The 14,742-nt window shown below is 44.3% G+C and overlaps 1 protein-coding gene across 1 annotated transcript in view; it reads right to left on the reverse strand.

The window, feature by feature from the left end:
- Positions 1–14,742, reverse strand: part of TMC2 (transmembrane channel like 2) — a gene marked incomplete at its 3' end in the record, with an annotated part of 46,191 nt that overhangs the window by 29,667 nt on the left and 1,782 nt on the right. Inside the window, exons 3-7 of the mRNA XM_084246806.1 lie at positions 11,033–11,345; positions 8,754–8,906; positions 6,154–6,244; positions 959–1,040; positions 506–612 (exon numbers count right to left, since the gene is read on the reverse strand). Of these exons, the coding sequence (XP_084102932.1) occupies positions 506–612; positions 959–1,040; positions 6,154–6,244; positions 8,754–8,906; positions 11,033–11,345 (746 nt within the window). The remainder of the gene's footprint in view (positions 1–505; positions 613–958; positions 1,041–6,153; positions 6,245–8,753; positions 8,907–11,032; positions 11,346–14,742) is intronic.

The following is a 14,742-nucleotide window of genomic DNA, read 5'->3' on the forward strand; positions in this document are numbered from 1 at the left end:
CTGTGGGCAGCTTCGCAACCCAGCGCTCAACCGCTGCGCCACCAGGGAGGCCCTGCACTCATTACTTATTCCTTTTTATCTCTCAATCTACTCACCTATAGTGAAGATTATATCCATACCCATAATAAGATTATATCTGGGACAATAATGAGGAGTGATATTCAAGTGTAAGTGTTTTTTTTCGGGTAATAATTATGATATAATACTTTCTGTCTCTTTCTTTTTTCTTCCCCCCACAAGGGTAAAAGAACAAAAAAAGCACTGAGATACTTATTTCTCCACTGATCTTAAAGAAAATGAATGGTAGAAAAATGTGGGATTCATTTCTTGATTCAGAAATGCAAGGATTTTGGCTCCATTCTTTATACTGAACTACCTGGGCCATTGATGTAAGTATAGAATTTTAAATGAGTGACTGATTCGATGTATTTGACAGAGATAAATTAAGACGGGGGTCATGATAAGTCTCAACACTATCCAAAAATATCGGAGTTTCTTTTCTTACCTCTGGGATTATGACCAGACCAAATATTAAGCCAAAAAGGACAAGGTTAACTCCATACATCCACCGGAGAAAGATGAAATATGACGCCACTGAAGAACCAAAGTGACCTGGAGAGAGGAGATGGCGGATTTAAGCGTTGCAGGAGGAAGCACCTTATGCGTGTGACGGATTCAATTTTCACATCAGTTGGTGGAACAGACACCCTGATGCCCATTTTCTTTTTCCAGATAAATAACCTGAAGCTCCGTAGCATTACCTGACCTGCTGAGGCTCCCACAATCAGAAACTGAAGCAGCACAATATTAACCTTGGCCTGACCAGCCCAAAGTCTGTATTTTCTTTCTCATGCAACAGAATCTACGAAATAATCTGGTCAATTGTTCAAGAATACTCCGCAAGCTCTTGGAAAACTTTTCAGTAAACCCAATAAAAATAATGACAAAAAATACTTACTTTCAATGTCCTTGATCTTCATTTCCCAGGGAATACACTGGGTCTTGAAATTATCAAAATCTCTCTTAAATTTGACCCATTTCTGAAATTAAACAAGTAATACCTTCAGTTCATTAATTGCTGCTTTGGGGCCTGGAGGGGCATGTTGAGGGCACATGGATGTTGATGCATCAATAGGAGGTCGACATGTGGGTGTGGCTGCCATCTGGGGGTCCTTGAACCTAGACTGCTAGACGTGGACTTCCAAGTCTTCATTTTCCAAAGACAGGTGTGAAGTGAAAGAAAAGCCAAGGTAACATAGTACCTTGCATTTGGCTACAGTGTTGTTGGAATTTCAGATGAGGGCAATTTATATAATAATTTAGAAATTTGGTGTATAATTAGGGCTTGGAGGATCGAATTGGATCAGCAACTTCTGATACAATTTACTTTATCTTAAACCAAAATTCAAGGGAAAAGGAAATCTCACAATTTTCATGGTCACATTTAGTAGACAGCTAAGTGCCGGAATTGGATTTGAATTGGTGCTAAACTCTGATGCTGGTGGAACTGATCGACAGGCCTCAGTCCTTTGCTTCCCAATCTGCTCCTGTTTTTTCTGAAAGGCGTTAGGAAGGTGTTTTGCCTTTTCCCACACAAGGATCCCCACTCCAACACTCAGAGTTTGTACCAATCAGAAACCTGAGTGGTGGTCTGTCTGACGGGTGGAAATTTGTCAGCTCTTCAAGGGACTGGTTGCCAGAGGCTCCACCCTACATTCATTTGGTATTGAAAACACAGGGAAAAAAAAAAAAGGCCAAGAGGCAGTATGGAGACATTTTAAGATCAGCTTTTAGTATCACAAAGGTCTTCTAAGAACTTGCTCATGAAGGGGCCTCCCCGGTGGTACAGAGGTTTGAGCGCAGCATTGTGAAGCTTTCCACAGCCTCTGTAGCGCCGGTTCGATTCCCGGCCAGCCAGGTAGATACCCACATGGCGCAGAAGACCTCTCTTATCTCACCCGCTGCTCCCCTCAGCAGTGTATTTCTGTCAGTCTGCCTGTTCTATGTTACATGAAAGAATGAAATAGGCCTCCAGACCTGAGCACAGATTATATCTGGATCAGGAAATTACTATTTAAGGAAGGAAACCTGGTAGAAGAGGGAGCTTATCACAGATGTGGGGAAGAGGGAACCATAAGCAAAATGCTAGTTGACAATAATGGCAGATGTCCCTAGGACAGAAAGGGAAGGGTGTGGGGAATGACAGATGCTGGACACTAGATATTCTAGTCCCATGGCCTCATCTGCCTTTCCTGAGTTCTGATTCTGGTCTCAAAAGTCACCTTTGACTAATTTGGCCTAAGACGTAGGACTGTCTATAAGGAAAGCAGTTACCTGTCCCCTGAACTGTGATTATTTTGGTTTTAGTGGCAGTGAGTTTTCATTTCAAATAAATGGATTGGAATTGGGTTTATGGTTTAGCTTCCCATTGTAAGTAATTTACTGTCAAAAACAAAAGGATTACAGATGTGGACTTCAAACTTTCCTCTTTTTGCATAAGTTACTTCTCCTTGTAAATTAATAATCTAGCATTTGGTTTTATATGTCAGTTTCATAAGGTTTATTAATGTGAGTCCTCCCCCGAGGGATGAACCTCCTGATGGGATGCTGATAAAATCGGTACAAAATATAGGCTTGTATGACTAAGGGCCAGCAGGGGTAATGAGTGTTGCTAAGTGAGGCCCTTGGAGACATAGCCTGCCAAATGGTTGCTTAGCAACCACTCAACAGCTCTTCAAGGCTGTGGGCACCTGGACAATGATGCTCTGGAGGTGGGGGCAGGAGCAGAGAGAGGCCTGGGAGAAGCTCTGCATTGAAGTTCTTATCGCTTGATTCACAGAATCAGAATGCTGGGCTGGGGTGTGTGTGGCCAGAAGACCTCTATCCCTTCCTTGGAGCTGTGTGACATGTAGCTATTGATCTGGGACTGGGTTATCAGTTCTGTCTTTCTCTCCAGTTATATATAGAAAAAAATATTTCAACCAGTAGTCTAATGAAACATAGGCAATCTACACATTCTGTCTGTGGATAAGATCTGCATCTGAATGACTAAAAGCAAACTGTGACGCCTTAGAAACAGTGCCACTGAACGAGGGAAAGAGGACACCATTCTTAGAAAGTTTTGGAAAGCATTTCGCCTGGGACATAGAAATTCTGGGTACTGGTTTAGCATTTTTTTTTTAAGAAGTTTCTTTTTTAAAAAAAAAAAAAGATTTATTTTTATTTATTTATGCATAAAGAACTGGAGTGTAGGCCAGAGGTGGGGAGGGGAGGAGAGTGAGATGTTTCACCAGCTACAGAGTGGGGAGCAGAACAGGCAGACTGACTGAAATACACTGCTGAGGGGAGCAGTGGGCAAGACAGGAGAGGTCTGCTGTGCCATGTGAGTTAGATCCTTGGCTGGGGATGGAACTCATGCCACAGAGACTGGTGATAGCTTGATATTGCTGAGGCTTTAACCCCTGTGCCACCAGGGAAGCCCCAAGTTTAGCGGTAGTCTTAATAGGATATGAAATATAAGGTTTCTATTGTAAAGAATAATAAGGTAACATTTAAAAAAGAATATAGGAGAAATACAGGATGGTAAGATGGCTAAAAGTTCAGTTATAGGATGAAAATAAACATTATACATAATAAAGACTATAAATGAAACAGAAGAAATTGATTCAGGATATTGAGAATAAACCTGAGAATTTCTGAGATGCAAAGAGAAAGAAAGCAAAGCATTAAAAACAACGAGGGAAAGTAAATACAGAAGACAGAGAATAGGCAACCAGCCACATTTTTCCTAAAGAAGAAGCTAGAACTGTCTGACTAAAACATTAGTGAACAGAATCATTTATCAATATGTATTTGAAGAGCACATTCTTCAGTTGGGAAAAAAGCCCTGAGTGTACATTTGTTAGGTGGTAAATAGTTTCTAGATAAAATTAACAAAATGACCCATAGGTAGGTGTCGAGCATTACAACCCCCCCCCCAAAAAAAAGGTGAAAAAACATTAGGAATAAAAGATTCAAATCCAACACATATAGAAAGTAATTACAAAAATGGGACCACCACATGCAGCTTTCTGGAACTCCATTTGAAAATCTAGTTGAAACAATCAAGTTGTGGGAAGAATGTGAAATGCCAAAATGGCCCCAACAAATAGTCAAAACATGATATATGCTAAATAGGAAAAACATTAAAAAATTATCAAGGCAGTCTACAAAAATGGTGCCTGACCTATAAAGTTTTAAGGGTGTCCTCTTTCAAATTTCCCAGATAATAATAGTTATTCTTTATAAACTGATTTATAGCATAAAGAGGAGCCAATCCTATCCTTTTAACAATCGAAAGCAAATGCAACCCTAGTATTAAAATCTGCCAGAATAGCACAGGTACACGTGTGCACACATGCAAATTCAAAGGAATCTTAAAAGCCATAAATGAAATTTTGGAAAATCAAATGTGGGGCTAGAAATAATGACTGAGGTTATCCCAGAAATAAAAGGAAGCTTAATAATAGAAAGGGAAACATGTTTAATAAAATCAAATATCTATTTCCAATAAAATGGAAGATTGCTGAAGGACATTTTCTTATTTTGAGAAAGAAAATCTATTTCAAGTCAACAACTCCCATTAACTTAATGTGAAACACTAGAGTTATTCTCAGAAAGAGACACGTGATCACCACTCAACTGAAATTGTTCTAGTATTGTTAACCCACACTTGAGAATAAGATGAGAGATCACATTTAGAAGAGCCCAACAAAATTTCTTTATATATATATAGCCAGATGAAATGACTAGAATAAATAAGAGAATAAAGGAAGCAGATAAAAAATGACTACACAAATCTTCAGCTTTCATACATACCAACAATAACTAGTTACTAAATAAATGGGAAAATGACCCCATTCACAAAAGTAATGAAAACAAAAACACTGTAGACATAAACTTAAGACACAGAAAAGATCTATATGAAGAAAATGACAAATTTTGCTCAAGGATGTAAAATGAGGCGTGAGAAATGGATAGTATCATTAGATGCAAAGACTGAATAGTGTATCGATAAATTTTCCCAAGTTAAATCAAGGTCAAAAGCAATCCCAAACAAAATCCATGTGGGCTATACTGGAATGTGGCAAAGTGATTTTAAAAATGCACAGGAAAACACAGACCAAGCCAAAACATTTTTGAAAAACAGTGGTAAAAAAGAGGAAGTCAGCGCTACAGACATGAGATGGTGAATTCAAATAAAAGTTCCCAAACAGGCCCAATATAAGAATTAAGAGAATGAGGGCCTCCCCGGTGGCGCAGCGGTTGAGCGCTGGGTTGCGAAGCTGCCTGCGGCCTCTGCGGTGCCGGTTCGATCCCCGGCTGCTCCCCGGCCACCGGAGGAGGGTCCCACATGGTGCGCAGACCTCTCCTGCCGGCCGCTGTTCCCCTCAGCAGTGTACTTCGGTCCTTCTGCCTGCTCTGCTCCCCACCCTGGCTCTGGTGAATTCTCTCACCCTCCCGCGCTTCTGACTGTACCCAGTGCATGTGTAAACAGAACAAACAAAACAAACAAACAAATAAATAAATAAACAAACAAACAAAAAAAAGAATTAAGAAAATGAAAAGAATAGTTTTTCAAGCAGTAGATAAAGGACAGAGACTTTAGTAAGTTCCACAACGAATCAGTCTTAGAACATGCCCAGAGCCTGAATCCAAAGCCCAGGTGATGATGTAGTTCAGGAGAGCAGAGCTGCCCCTCCCCGAGGTGACTGCTGGTTATTCCCTGTGTGACCATGATCACATCATAGCACTTTAGGGTTTCTAACAAATCAAACAATGTGTCCTGATTTAGGTTTGGAAAAAAAAAATCCCAGTGGTTTTAACATCATCAATTCTGTGATTTTAGTTCTTTACTGATGAGGAAACAAATGTTAAGTACATTGAAGACCTCACAGTAAGTGAGTGAAGCAGGCAGGATACAGTTGGCTTCCATACCTGCATGAATGGGAATGGTCAGTCAGAGCTCAGGCTCAGAATTCTGGGGTAGTGGGCACCAATGGTGAGGCCAGGCAAGTGCCTGCAGAGGTCACGCAGATCCAACAGCCCAGCCATCCCTTCCCAGATCCAACAGCCCAGCTATCCCTCCCCAGATTCGCAGCCTCTGACACGCACCTTAGCCATCAGCATCCTGTAGGCATAGAGCCTCTTGCCTTTCCCCTTCCCCAAAGCGCCTTCATACTTCTCCACAAATTCTTGGGCCTCCCTGGTTAGGAAAAAAAAAGGGCAGGAATTCAATTAACCCCTAAACAAAAGAAATCTGAACTGTGGGGTGTATATGTGGCCAAAAGCCTTCAGTGTTTTATAACCTTAGTTAGAATGTAAAGTCCACGAAGCAGGGCCTTCTGCCTCTTATTGAAGTTTGCTAAATACAGAGAATATTGCTTAATACATAGTAGATATCTGCAGGCAGAATTTTGCTCCCCATGACCTCTGCCCCTGGAGGTAAATCCCTGAATGGCAAAGGGATTTTGCAAATGTAATTAAAATCCCTGACTTTACAATAGGGAGATTATCCTGGATTATTTGAAGGGTCCAGTGCAACCACACAAACCTTTAAAAACAAAAGAGGAAGACAGAAGAGAGCGATGTGATAGACTGACACAAATCAGAGAAATTTGAAGCCCGAGATTTCTCAACCCTCTGTTGCTGTTTCTCAACCCTCGATACACTATTCAAAATTTATCGATACACTATCCTTGTGAGAACCACAAGGATCAGTTTGTCTAGTAGATATTGTCCAGGAAGGTGCTGGAGCCGGTGGGGACTGGCTCCTAAGAAAGTAGCCAACCAGCTGGTAAACTTTGGCAGCTTGAAATTGGTCATGATGGAAGTATCTAGAACACGACATCAACAAATGCTCTGAATCAGAATATCTAATAGACCCATCTCAGCAAACAAGAGCATCCAGTCAAGGGAGAGGGCAGTGCCTTGGAGTTTGAAGGGGCAGTAAATATCTCAGCCTGGAGGCAGGGGAGAGAGCACTGGGAACTTTCCTGTGGAGGGGACACTCGGGCATGAGCCTTATAGGGTGTGTAGGAATTAGGCAGGTGGGCCAGCAGGTAGCAATGAACATCCGGCAGAAGCACGGGCTAGAGAGAAGACCTAGCAGCTGGAGAGCCACAGAGCTGATTCTGGGATGAGACGTCTTGGGAGAGCCAAGAGGAAAGAGTTGGCCAGGAGGGAAGAGACCACTGCGTGCCCAGAGGACCTGCTCCAGGGAGCGAAGCAGGGGGCAGCAGAGTGAGTTTTATTTACCAGAACCCCGGGGGAGGGTCCGCAGTGTGTGTGCTGCCAGCATCGGTGGCAAAAAAAGGCTGTCAAGTTGTCCTACACAATGAGGGGTGCTGCGTTTGACCTGAGCAAGGAGGAAATTCAGGTGAGACAGGAGTCAGGAAAAAAATGGCTTTATAGAGGGAAGGTGAAAGGAAGTGACACTATTGTGAACATTAATGCCATTTACATGAGGCCGGGAGCCTAAAAGAAGAGTTGTGTCACACACACACACACACACACACACACACACACACACACACACGCTCCACGCACAGTGCAGAGTCTACCCTGGAGAGCCAGGCCATGCATCTCCCGCTGGACGTGCAGCCCCCGCGGGAGGAAAGAGAGGCTCCGCCCCCTCCCTGCCCAGCAACAGCTCAGCCAATGAGAACGCGCTGTATCCCAGCCAATGAAAAGCCACCACACTTCCCGCTCCCAGTTCCCTCCAATGGACTCTTGGATTATAAAACCCCTCTGAAATCTATATAGGAATGCTTCTTTCTTTTGTTTTGGGAGGTGGGGGGTGTTCATGTTGAGACCCCGGGTTCAGAATTGCTTTTATTGTTGTTTCTGAATAAATGTATCTCACCGGTGAAATAACTGGCTGATTGCTTGCTTGTTTGAGGTCAACAAGTCTAGCCCTATGGGTGAAGGACTTGGGGTGGGGCGGTGGTAATGTTGCATGGGAATTGTTCAGCAGAAAAGCAGAAGTTAAGCAATGTGCCACCTGCCCTTTTTTCAAAACAGCAGTTCATTCAAATATCATAAAATGCTTGGCATGCCAGCCTTCGGTGGGAAAACAAGAGAAGGGATCAAGCTGACAATGGGAACCAGTGGCTTCGGTGTGGGCCTCCTTATTCACAGAACAGTATTCACAGAGCATCGTTGCAAGCTTAGGCAGTGGGGACATCAGGGTAGCTAAGGCAGACCCTTTCTCAGCCCTCTGCACTGCAAGTGTGAGTGTGCTACATGGAGCTAGATTCTGGTGCTTAAAGAACCCAAGAGTTCTGAAATTGTTGAGGTGTGTGTGGGGGGTTGGGAGCATACTTGTGTAGGGTGTGGGAGCATACTTGTGTAGGGTGTGAGGGAGTACAGAAGGGCCAGATGAGGTAGGATGCAGGACAGAAGGGGATGCAGGACAGAAGGTAGGATGCAGCCAGATCACGGAAGGTGTAGGTCTGAGTGGAGCCTCAGACCTCTGTCCCCCTAGCCCTGCTTGGTGCTGGTTGGTAGCAGGCCCTTGGTCAGCTGTCACAGCTCAACCTCTCATGCCTATTGGCTCTCACATCCCCTCAGCGCTGTGGTTGTTCTGGGGACAAAGAAGGACCAAAGCAGAGGCTGAATCCCCTTTTCTGTCAAATCCCAAGGGGGCAGAGAGGAGGAAAAGATTCAGGTGCCCACCAGAAGAAGCTGAGCCTTGGCTGACCACCACCTCTCACCTGAGTTCCCTAAGCTTCTTGGTCATGGGCCACGGCTTATTCCGCATGGTAGCAATGAGCTTCTTCTTGTCTTCTACCTGCTCCAGGATCTGGGCTAGCTCCTCTTCTGACAGAGACTCCCCACCAGAGGCACTGGAGGCCAAGGAGGACGATCTGGAGGTAGAGACAGAAGAAATGGAGAGTGAAAAGGAAGAGAGTGTCCTCAGGTTCTCTTTGAAATGCAGAGATGCCCATCAGCAAGACAAGTGGCTGTGCTCCCCTGATGCGTGTAGTCCTGACTGCCCCCATAGGCCTGCTCCTCTAGCAATCCCTCACCGACTGCCATCACCTCAGAGCAGGCCACAGTTTTGTCCAGTAGCCCAGACTGCCGCTCTCCAAACTCCATTTCTCTGAGTCTTCCCCCACACCACACTCGATTCAATTGCTGCCTAACAGAAATGTAAAGTGAGGTATGTATTGTAATTTAAAATTTTCCAGGAGCCACAAAGTGAGGGGCTGGTGGTGGGGGCGGGGAACCTGAGTTGGGGAGGGTTCAGGCTGTGCTGCTTTCTTAGCAAATTTCATAGATGAAAATATCAGGGTGTAGGCTTGAGTTACTCCAGGCTTTACAGACCAATCTGCAGCAGCCTCCATAAGTTTTAGCTTGTAGAGAGCAAAGGAGAAGTTAGGATGGAGGTGAAGAGGCAGAGGCCCTGGCTGGGAAAGCCTAGAGCACAGGAAATTTTTTGCCATAATACACACACACACACACACACACCATGATATCTGCTTTTGAGTCTTTTCATAGAGTGTTTCTGAATCTAGGGGGCAGTCAGTCATTGTTCAAATTCTTCCTGTTCTTCAAAACCTTATTGAACTGCTGACCTTTTCAGTGGAGGAACTCTGATGCCCCAGCACCCCACCAATAAGGAGCTTCCTCAAATCCTTTGTCATATACATATTGCTTTCTGCCTTGCCCTATAACTGATATCCCTGTCCTTTCTCCCAAGGTGGACTGTCAGCATCTGGGGGACAGATGCTTTTTCATCTGTCTGTGCCTGCCACTGCACTCAGCATGCCATTTACTCAATGGTGCGAGTAAATCCTTGTCTCAACCCTTTACTTTGCATCTACTATCCATGGTCCATTTAGGGTGGTGCAGCCTCCTGTAAAGTTTGGGCCACTCCAGGACTCATAAATCATACATTTAAGTTCTTAAATGTATCATAAGTGCACTATGCATCCTTTGTTCTGTTAGCTCATGTCCAGGGACAACCAGAGAGTCAACCTAAGTCCTAAGGATATGGCCGGCATGGGTCATAGAATAAATCAGTGGCCCATTTTGAGGGCTTTAGTTTCCTCTCTGTAAAGGTAGAGAGATTTGGTGAAACACTCAAAAGAGGATGTGAGCAAAGAAGGCTTGTTAAACCTAGTGGGAAATACCACAACTCTGCCATAATCTTGATACCTCCAGCTGCTTCCAAAGCGCCCCTACCCATTATGGAAGGGGACTCTTCGAACACCCTAAGAAGGGAGTAAAGCAGAAAAGAGAAGCAAAGAGAAGATGATGTCTCATCCAAATTAGTAACAAAAATTGGAATTAAAATCCCGACTTGCTAATTCCATAAGCTAACTCTGTCCACTGCCCCACGTGTGCAAGAGCTAATGGATCAAAGAAAACAATCAAACCCCCAAATCCTAGAGTTTCAGAGCTGGTAGAGTCTCTGATGTTTTCCTAGATCAATGCCCCATTTCAAAGAGAAGGACACAGGACCAGATTTGAAAAATGGCAGACTTCAGTCTTCCTAGGAGTCCCAAATCCAATGTTGTTCATGTCTCTCAGCTTCTCTGCAAGAGCCATGGTGAATCATCAGCGGAAATTCAGGAGACTTGGAATCTTTTCCACTAGCCGCCAAGTCACCACCTCCCTCGGCACTTCCAGCTGCACCCATGAGACATGAGGCGTTGGAGTTGAGAGGAACCAGTGGCTGCTCCTCCTGTGATGGTCATGGGCCTCTTCCCGGTCCTGCCCCACAGGCCCGAGAGTTGGGCAGTGGCAAAGCAAACAGAAGCAGGAGGAGAGAGTGGGGGCGGCCTGCACAAGGGAGGGAGACATGGCCCCTCATCAGGGGGAGGGAGAGGGCTGGAAAGAGGAAGAACATAGATTGAAAACAACGGGAATATAACCAAGATGAAAATGCATACATTGTGCAAAAATGAAAAATGATGTAAAAAATATACAAAATAAAATAAAATTTAAAAAAAAGAAAAAAAACTCCTGAGCCCAGCTCACAACACACCTGTGTTTCTTCGGCTGCTTCCACATCTCCTCCTTCCTCAGCACCGCCTTTTCCTTGCTTGGAGGTGCTCGCTGCTCTTTGAAGGAAGCCCTCTCATCCCTCTTCTTCCTCCCCTCGAGGGGGCTCCGCCCCTGTTTCCCTGGCTCCTCTTGTCCTCTCCTGCTGCTGCGCTCTGTCTGCTTCCTCCTGGGAGACCCTGGCCGTGGGCTGCCCCTGGCTTGCTCCTTCTGGTCATGCTGGGCCCTCTGTCTGCCCCGCGCACCATGGGCCTTGGGTGCCTGCTTCTTAGAGGGTTTCCTTCCCGACCTGTCACCTGTGGAGACGTGAAAAGGCAGTTCTGGCCTCACCTCCTCCACCTCCAGCTCCACCACCGAGAAATTAGAAGTCCAGGATGCTTCCTGGAGCTTGTTGGCTGGTTACCTCATTTGGAGCCTCTGTCTGGGATGAGAATTAAGATGCCCTCTCCTCCCCTCTTCCAAACACAGGTAGAGACCTAGTCACATTGGATGATGAGAGCTTATGAATAAAGGCGAATGAAGGGGGGATGCTAATGGGATGGGAAGGAGAACTTGGGAAACTCTGTTATAAAACACCTGCAGTGCCCATGAAGTGGAATGGTGTTATTTGAAAGTAGACTTGGATTAGTTGTAAATGAATATAGCAAACTCTAGTGCAATAACTAAAAAAAAAGTAGAAAAAGAAATATACTTGATATGTTAAGAAAGGAAACTGGAATCCCATAAAATCTCAACCAAAACCACACAAGGCAGAAGAACATAAAAATAACAAATATGATAAATGCTAATCCAATTACACGAATAATCATCTTAAAAGCAAGTAATCTGAATGCATTAATTTAAGATGAAGATTGTCAAAGTGTATACAAAGACAAGACTCAACTATATATTATTTACAAGAAATAGACTTTAACTATAAATAGATATCTATTAAATGTAAAGAAATGGAGAAACACATACCATGCTAACATTAACCAAGAGAAAGCTAGATTGATTATTATTATTATTTTTTAAAGGTTTATATATTTAGGATTACAAGAACTGTAGTACAGGCCAGAGATGTGGGAGGTGAGAGGATTCACCAGAGACAGAGCAGGGAACAGAACAGAAAGATACACCGAAGTACACTGATGAGGGGAGCAGTGGGCAAGACAGGAGAGGTCTGCAGGGCCATGTGGGTAGCTTCCCAGCCAGGGATCGAACACATGCTGCAGAGGTTGCAGACAGCTTCACAGCCCTGCGCTCAACCCCTTGTGCCACTAGGGAGGCCCTAGATTAAATATTAATTTCAGACAAAGCAGGTTTGAGAGCAAATAAACTTGTCAGGGATAAAATAGGGTATTTGGTCATGTTAGGAGGTCAATTCCTCAAGAAAATACAGTGATCCTTATTGTGTGTGTCTAATAACAGAGCGCCAAAAAAAGTGAGGGAAAAACTGATGGAACTGCAAGGAGAAAGATATATTGCAGATGGAGACTCTAATACTTTAGTATCAGTAATTGACAAATCCAGCAAGCAGATCATCTGTAAGGATAGTGGGACTGAATCTCACCATCAACCAACTGGATCTGAATGATATTTATAGAACACTTCATCCACTAGTATAGACTCTACATTCTTTTTGAGCTCACATGGAACATTCACCAAGATACACCACATTCTGACCCATAAAATGTTAATAAATTTAAAAGAATAGAAATCAAACAAAATATGCTCTTAGATCATCATGAAATACATTATTATTATTTTTTTGCATAGAAGAAACGGGGCTGTAGGCCAGAGGTCTGGGAGGTAAGACGATTCATCAGAGACAGAGTGGGTAGCAGAACAGGCAGATTTACTAAAATACACTGCTGAGGGGAGCAGCGGGCAAGACAGGAAAGGTCTGCACCATATGTGGGTCAGCTCCCTGGCCACGGGTCCAACTCAGGCCCTAGCAGTGATAGTGCTGAGACTTAACTCCTAGGTCATCAGAGAAGCCCCAATGACCATGAAATTAAACTGGCAATCTATAACAGAAAGATAGGTGTAAAATAGCAAAATATTTGGAGATGAAAGAATTTATTTTTCTATAATAGGGCAAAGAAATCTTAAGAGAAATTAAAAAATACTTGGAGTGAAAATAGAATGTAAAATTTGTAGGACGCAGTAAAATAGTGTTCTACCTTAGAAAACTAGAAAGGAAGATCAAATTAAGTCCAGAGGAAGCAGAAGAAAAGAAATAATAATGACCAGAGCAGAAATGGAGGAACTGAAAACAGGAAAACAATGAGAAAATGTGAAAACAAAATTGGGTCTTTGAAAAGATCAATAATATTGTTTCAAGTTTTGTTGATTTGCACTGGGTTTCCTAACTATCATTTTGGGAGTATAACTCCACCCCTCCATATCTGCACATGCTTCACTCACCCTCCACCAACTGGCAAATCCACAACCCTATGCCCAAGGGAAGGACTGTGAGAAAGCACATGGACGCAAGCTGTGTCCCTAGGAGAGCCCTCAACTGAGCTAGAGCTGGAGAGAGAGGGTCAAGGAGCAGAGGGAGGGCGCAAAGGAGTAAGGAGAGGGTCTCCATACACAAGCTCCATATTGCTTGAAGGGACTGGACAGGAACGTCAATGTGTTCGCATCTTCTTCTGAACTCTGAGTGTCCTCAATCAGCTAATACAGGGTTTTTTGGGGGGGGAATGAATTGTATCAAACGTTATAGATATAAACTGGGGGATTTAGAATTCCCCCAAAGGTAATTCCTGTTGTAAGCTCATTTTCTAACTGAATAAAATCAACGTAGAAGGCGAAGACAAGCCAGAATTCTGTGCAGAAAACAAGCTGCTTTTTCAGTTTCTCTTTCATGGACAGTCTTCAGTGGACTCTGCACATGCATAATTTAGGAGTTAGAAAGCAGCTGTTGTACTAGGAAGAACTCCAAACCCAGGGAGTGCTCGCTCACATGTGACAGGTCTCCAAATGTCTACACACCTGGCTGGTCAGGGAACCCGAGTGGCAGACAGGCTGGGGAAGCTGGAGGCCTGAGGCTGGCTTGCTCACCAACCTGGCCCTCTTAACACTGAGTGCAGTTACCAAGTGACCCAGGAGCAGTGGGGGGTGGGGGCGGGAGTGGGGGGGTCCTGACAGTCCTTCCCAATGAGTGGAATAGCAAATTGTAATTACTGTGTAGAAAGAACTGCCCCTCTGTGGCACGGGGCAGGCACAGGAGAGCAGTTCTCCCAGGCGACTCCAGAGGCCATTTAAAATGGAAATCGTTATGTAATTGGGTTTCGGTTCATTTCATGGATTCCCAATACTTCGCTGCTTCTCATGAGCACTTGGATGCTTGCAGTGAAAATTGTGACCCATTTCTTCTTTTCTAGGGGGAAGGGAAAATGCAAGGGGTGGGCAGGGTGTGTGTGTGGCATATTTTAGTAAGAAAAGGTTTGTGTTTTAGACAAAATGACTTCCATTTAGTCCTGCTCAGGGGGCTCTTTGCCTGCAGGGACGCTCACAGGGGTGGAGGGGAGCCAGACTGGGAGCAGCAGGGATGGCAACTGGAAGACAGCGGGGCAGCAGACTGTGGACACCCCAGTATCCTACAGACAGCTGTTACCAGAGAGTGCTGTTGACTCTCCCTGAGGAAGGGGTTTCTCGGCCGGCTAACCTGGGGCATCCACACTTTCTCAACATGGCTCCCCTGTT

Source organism: Talpa europaea (assembly GCF_964194135.1).
Source record: "Talpa europaea genome assembly, chromosome: 11".
Classification (NCBI taxonomy): domain Eukaryota; kingdom Metazoa; phylum Chordata; class Mammalia; order Eulipotyphla; family Talpidae; genus Talpa; species Talpa europaea.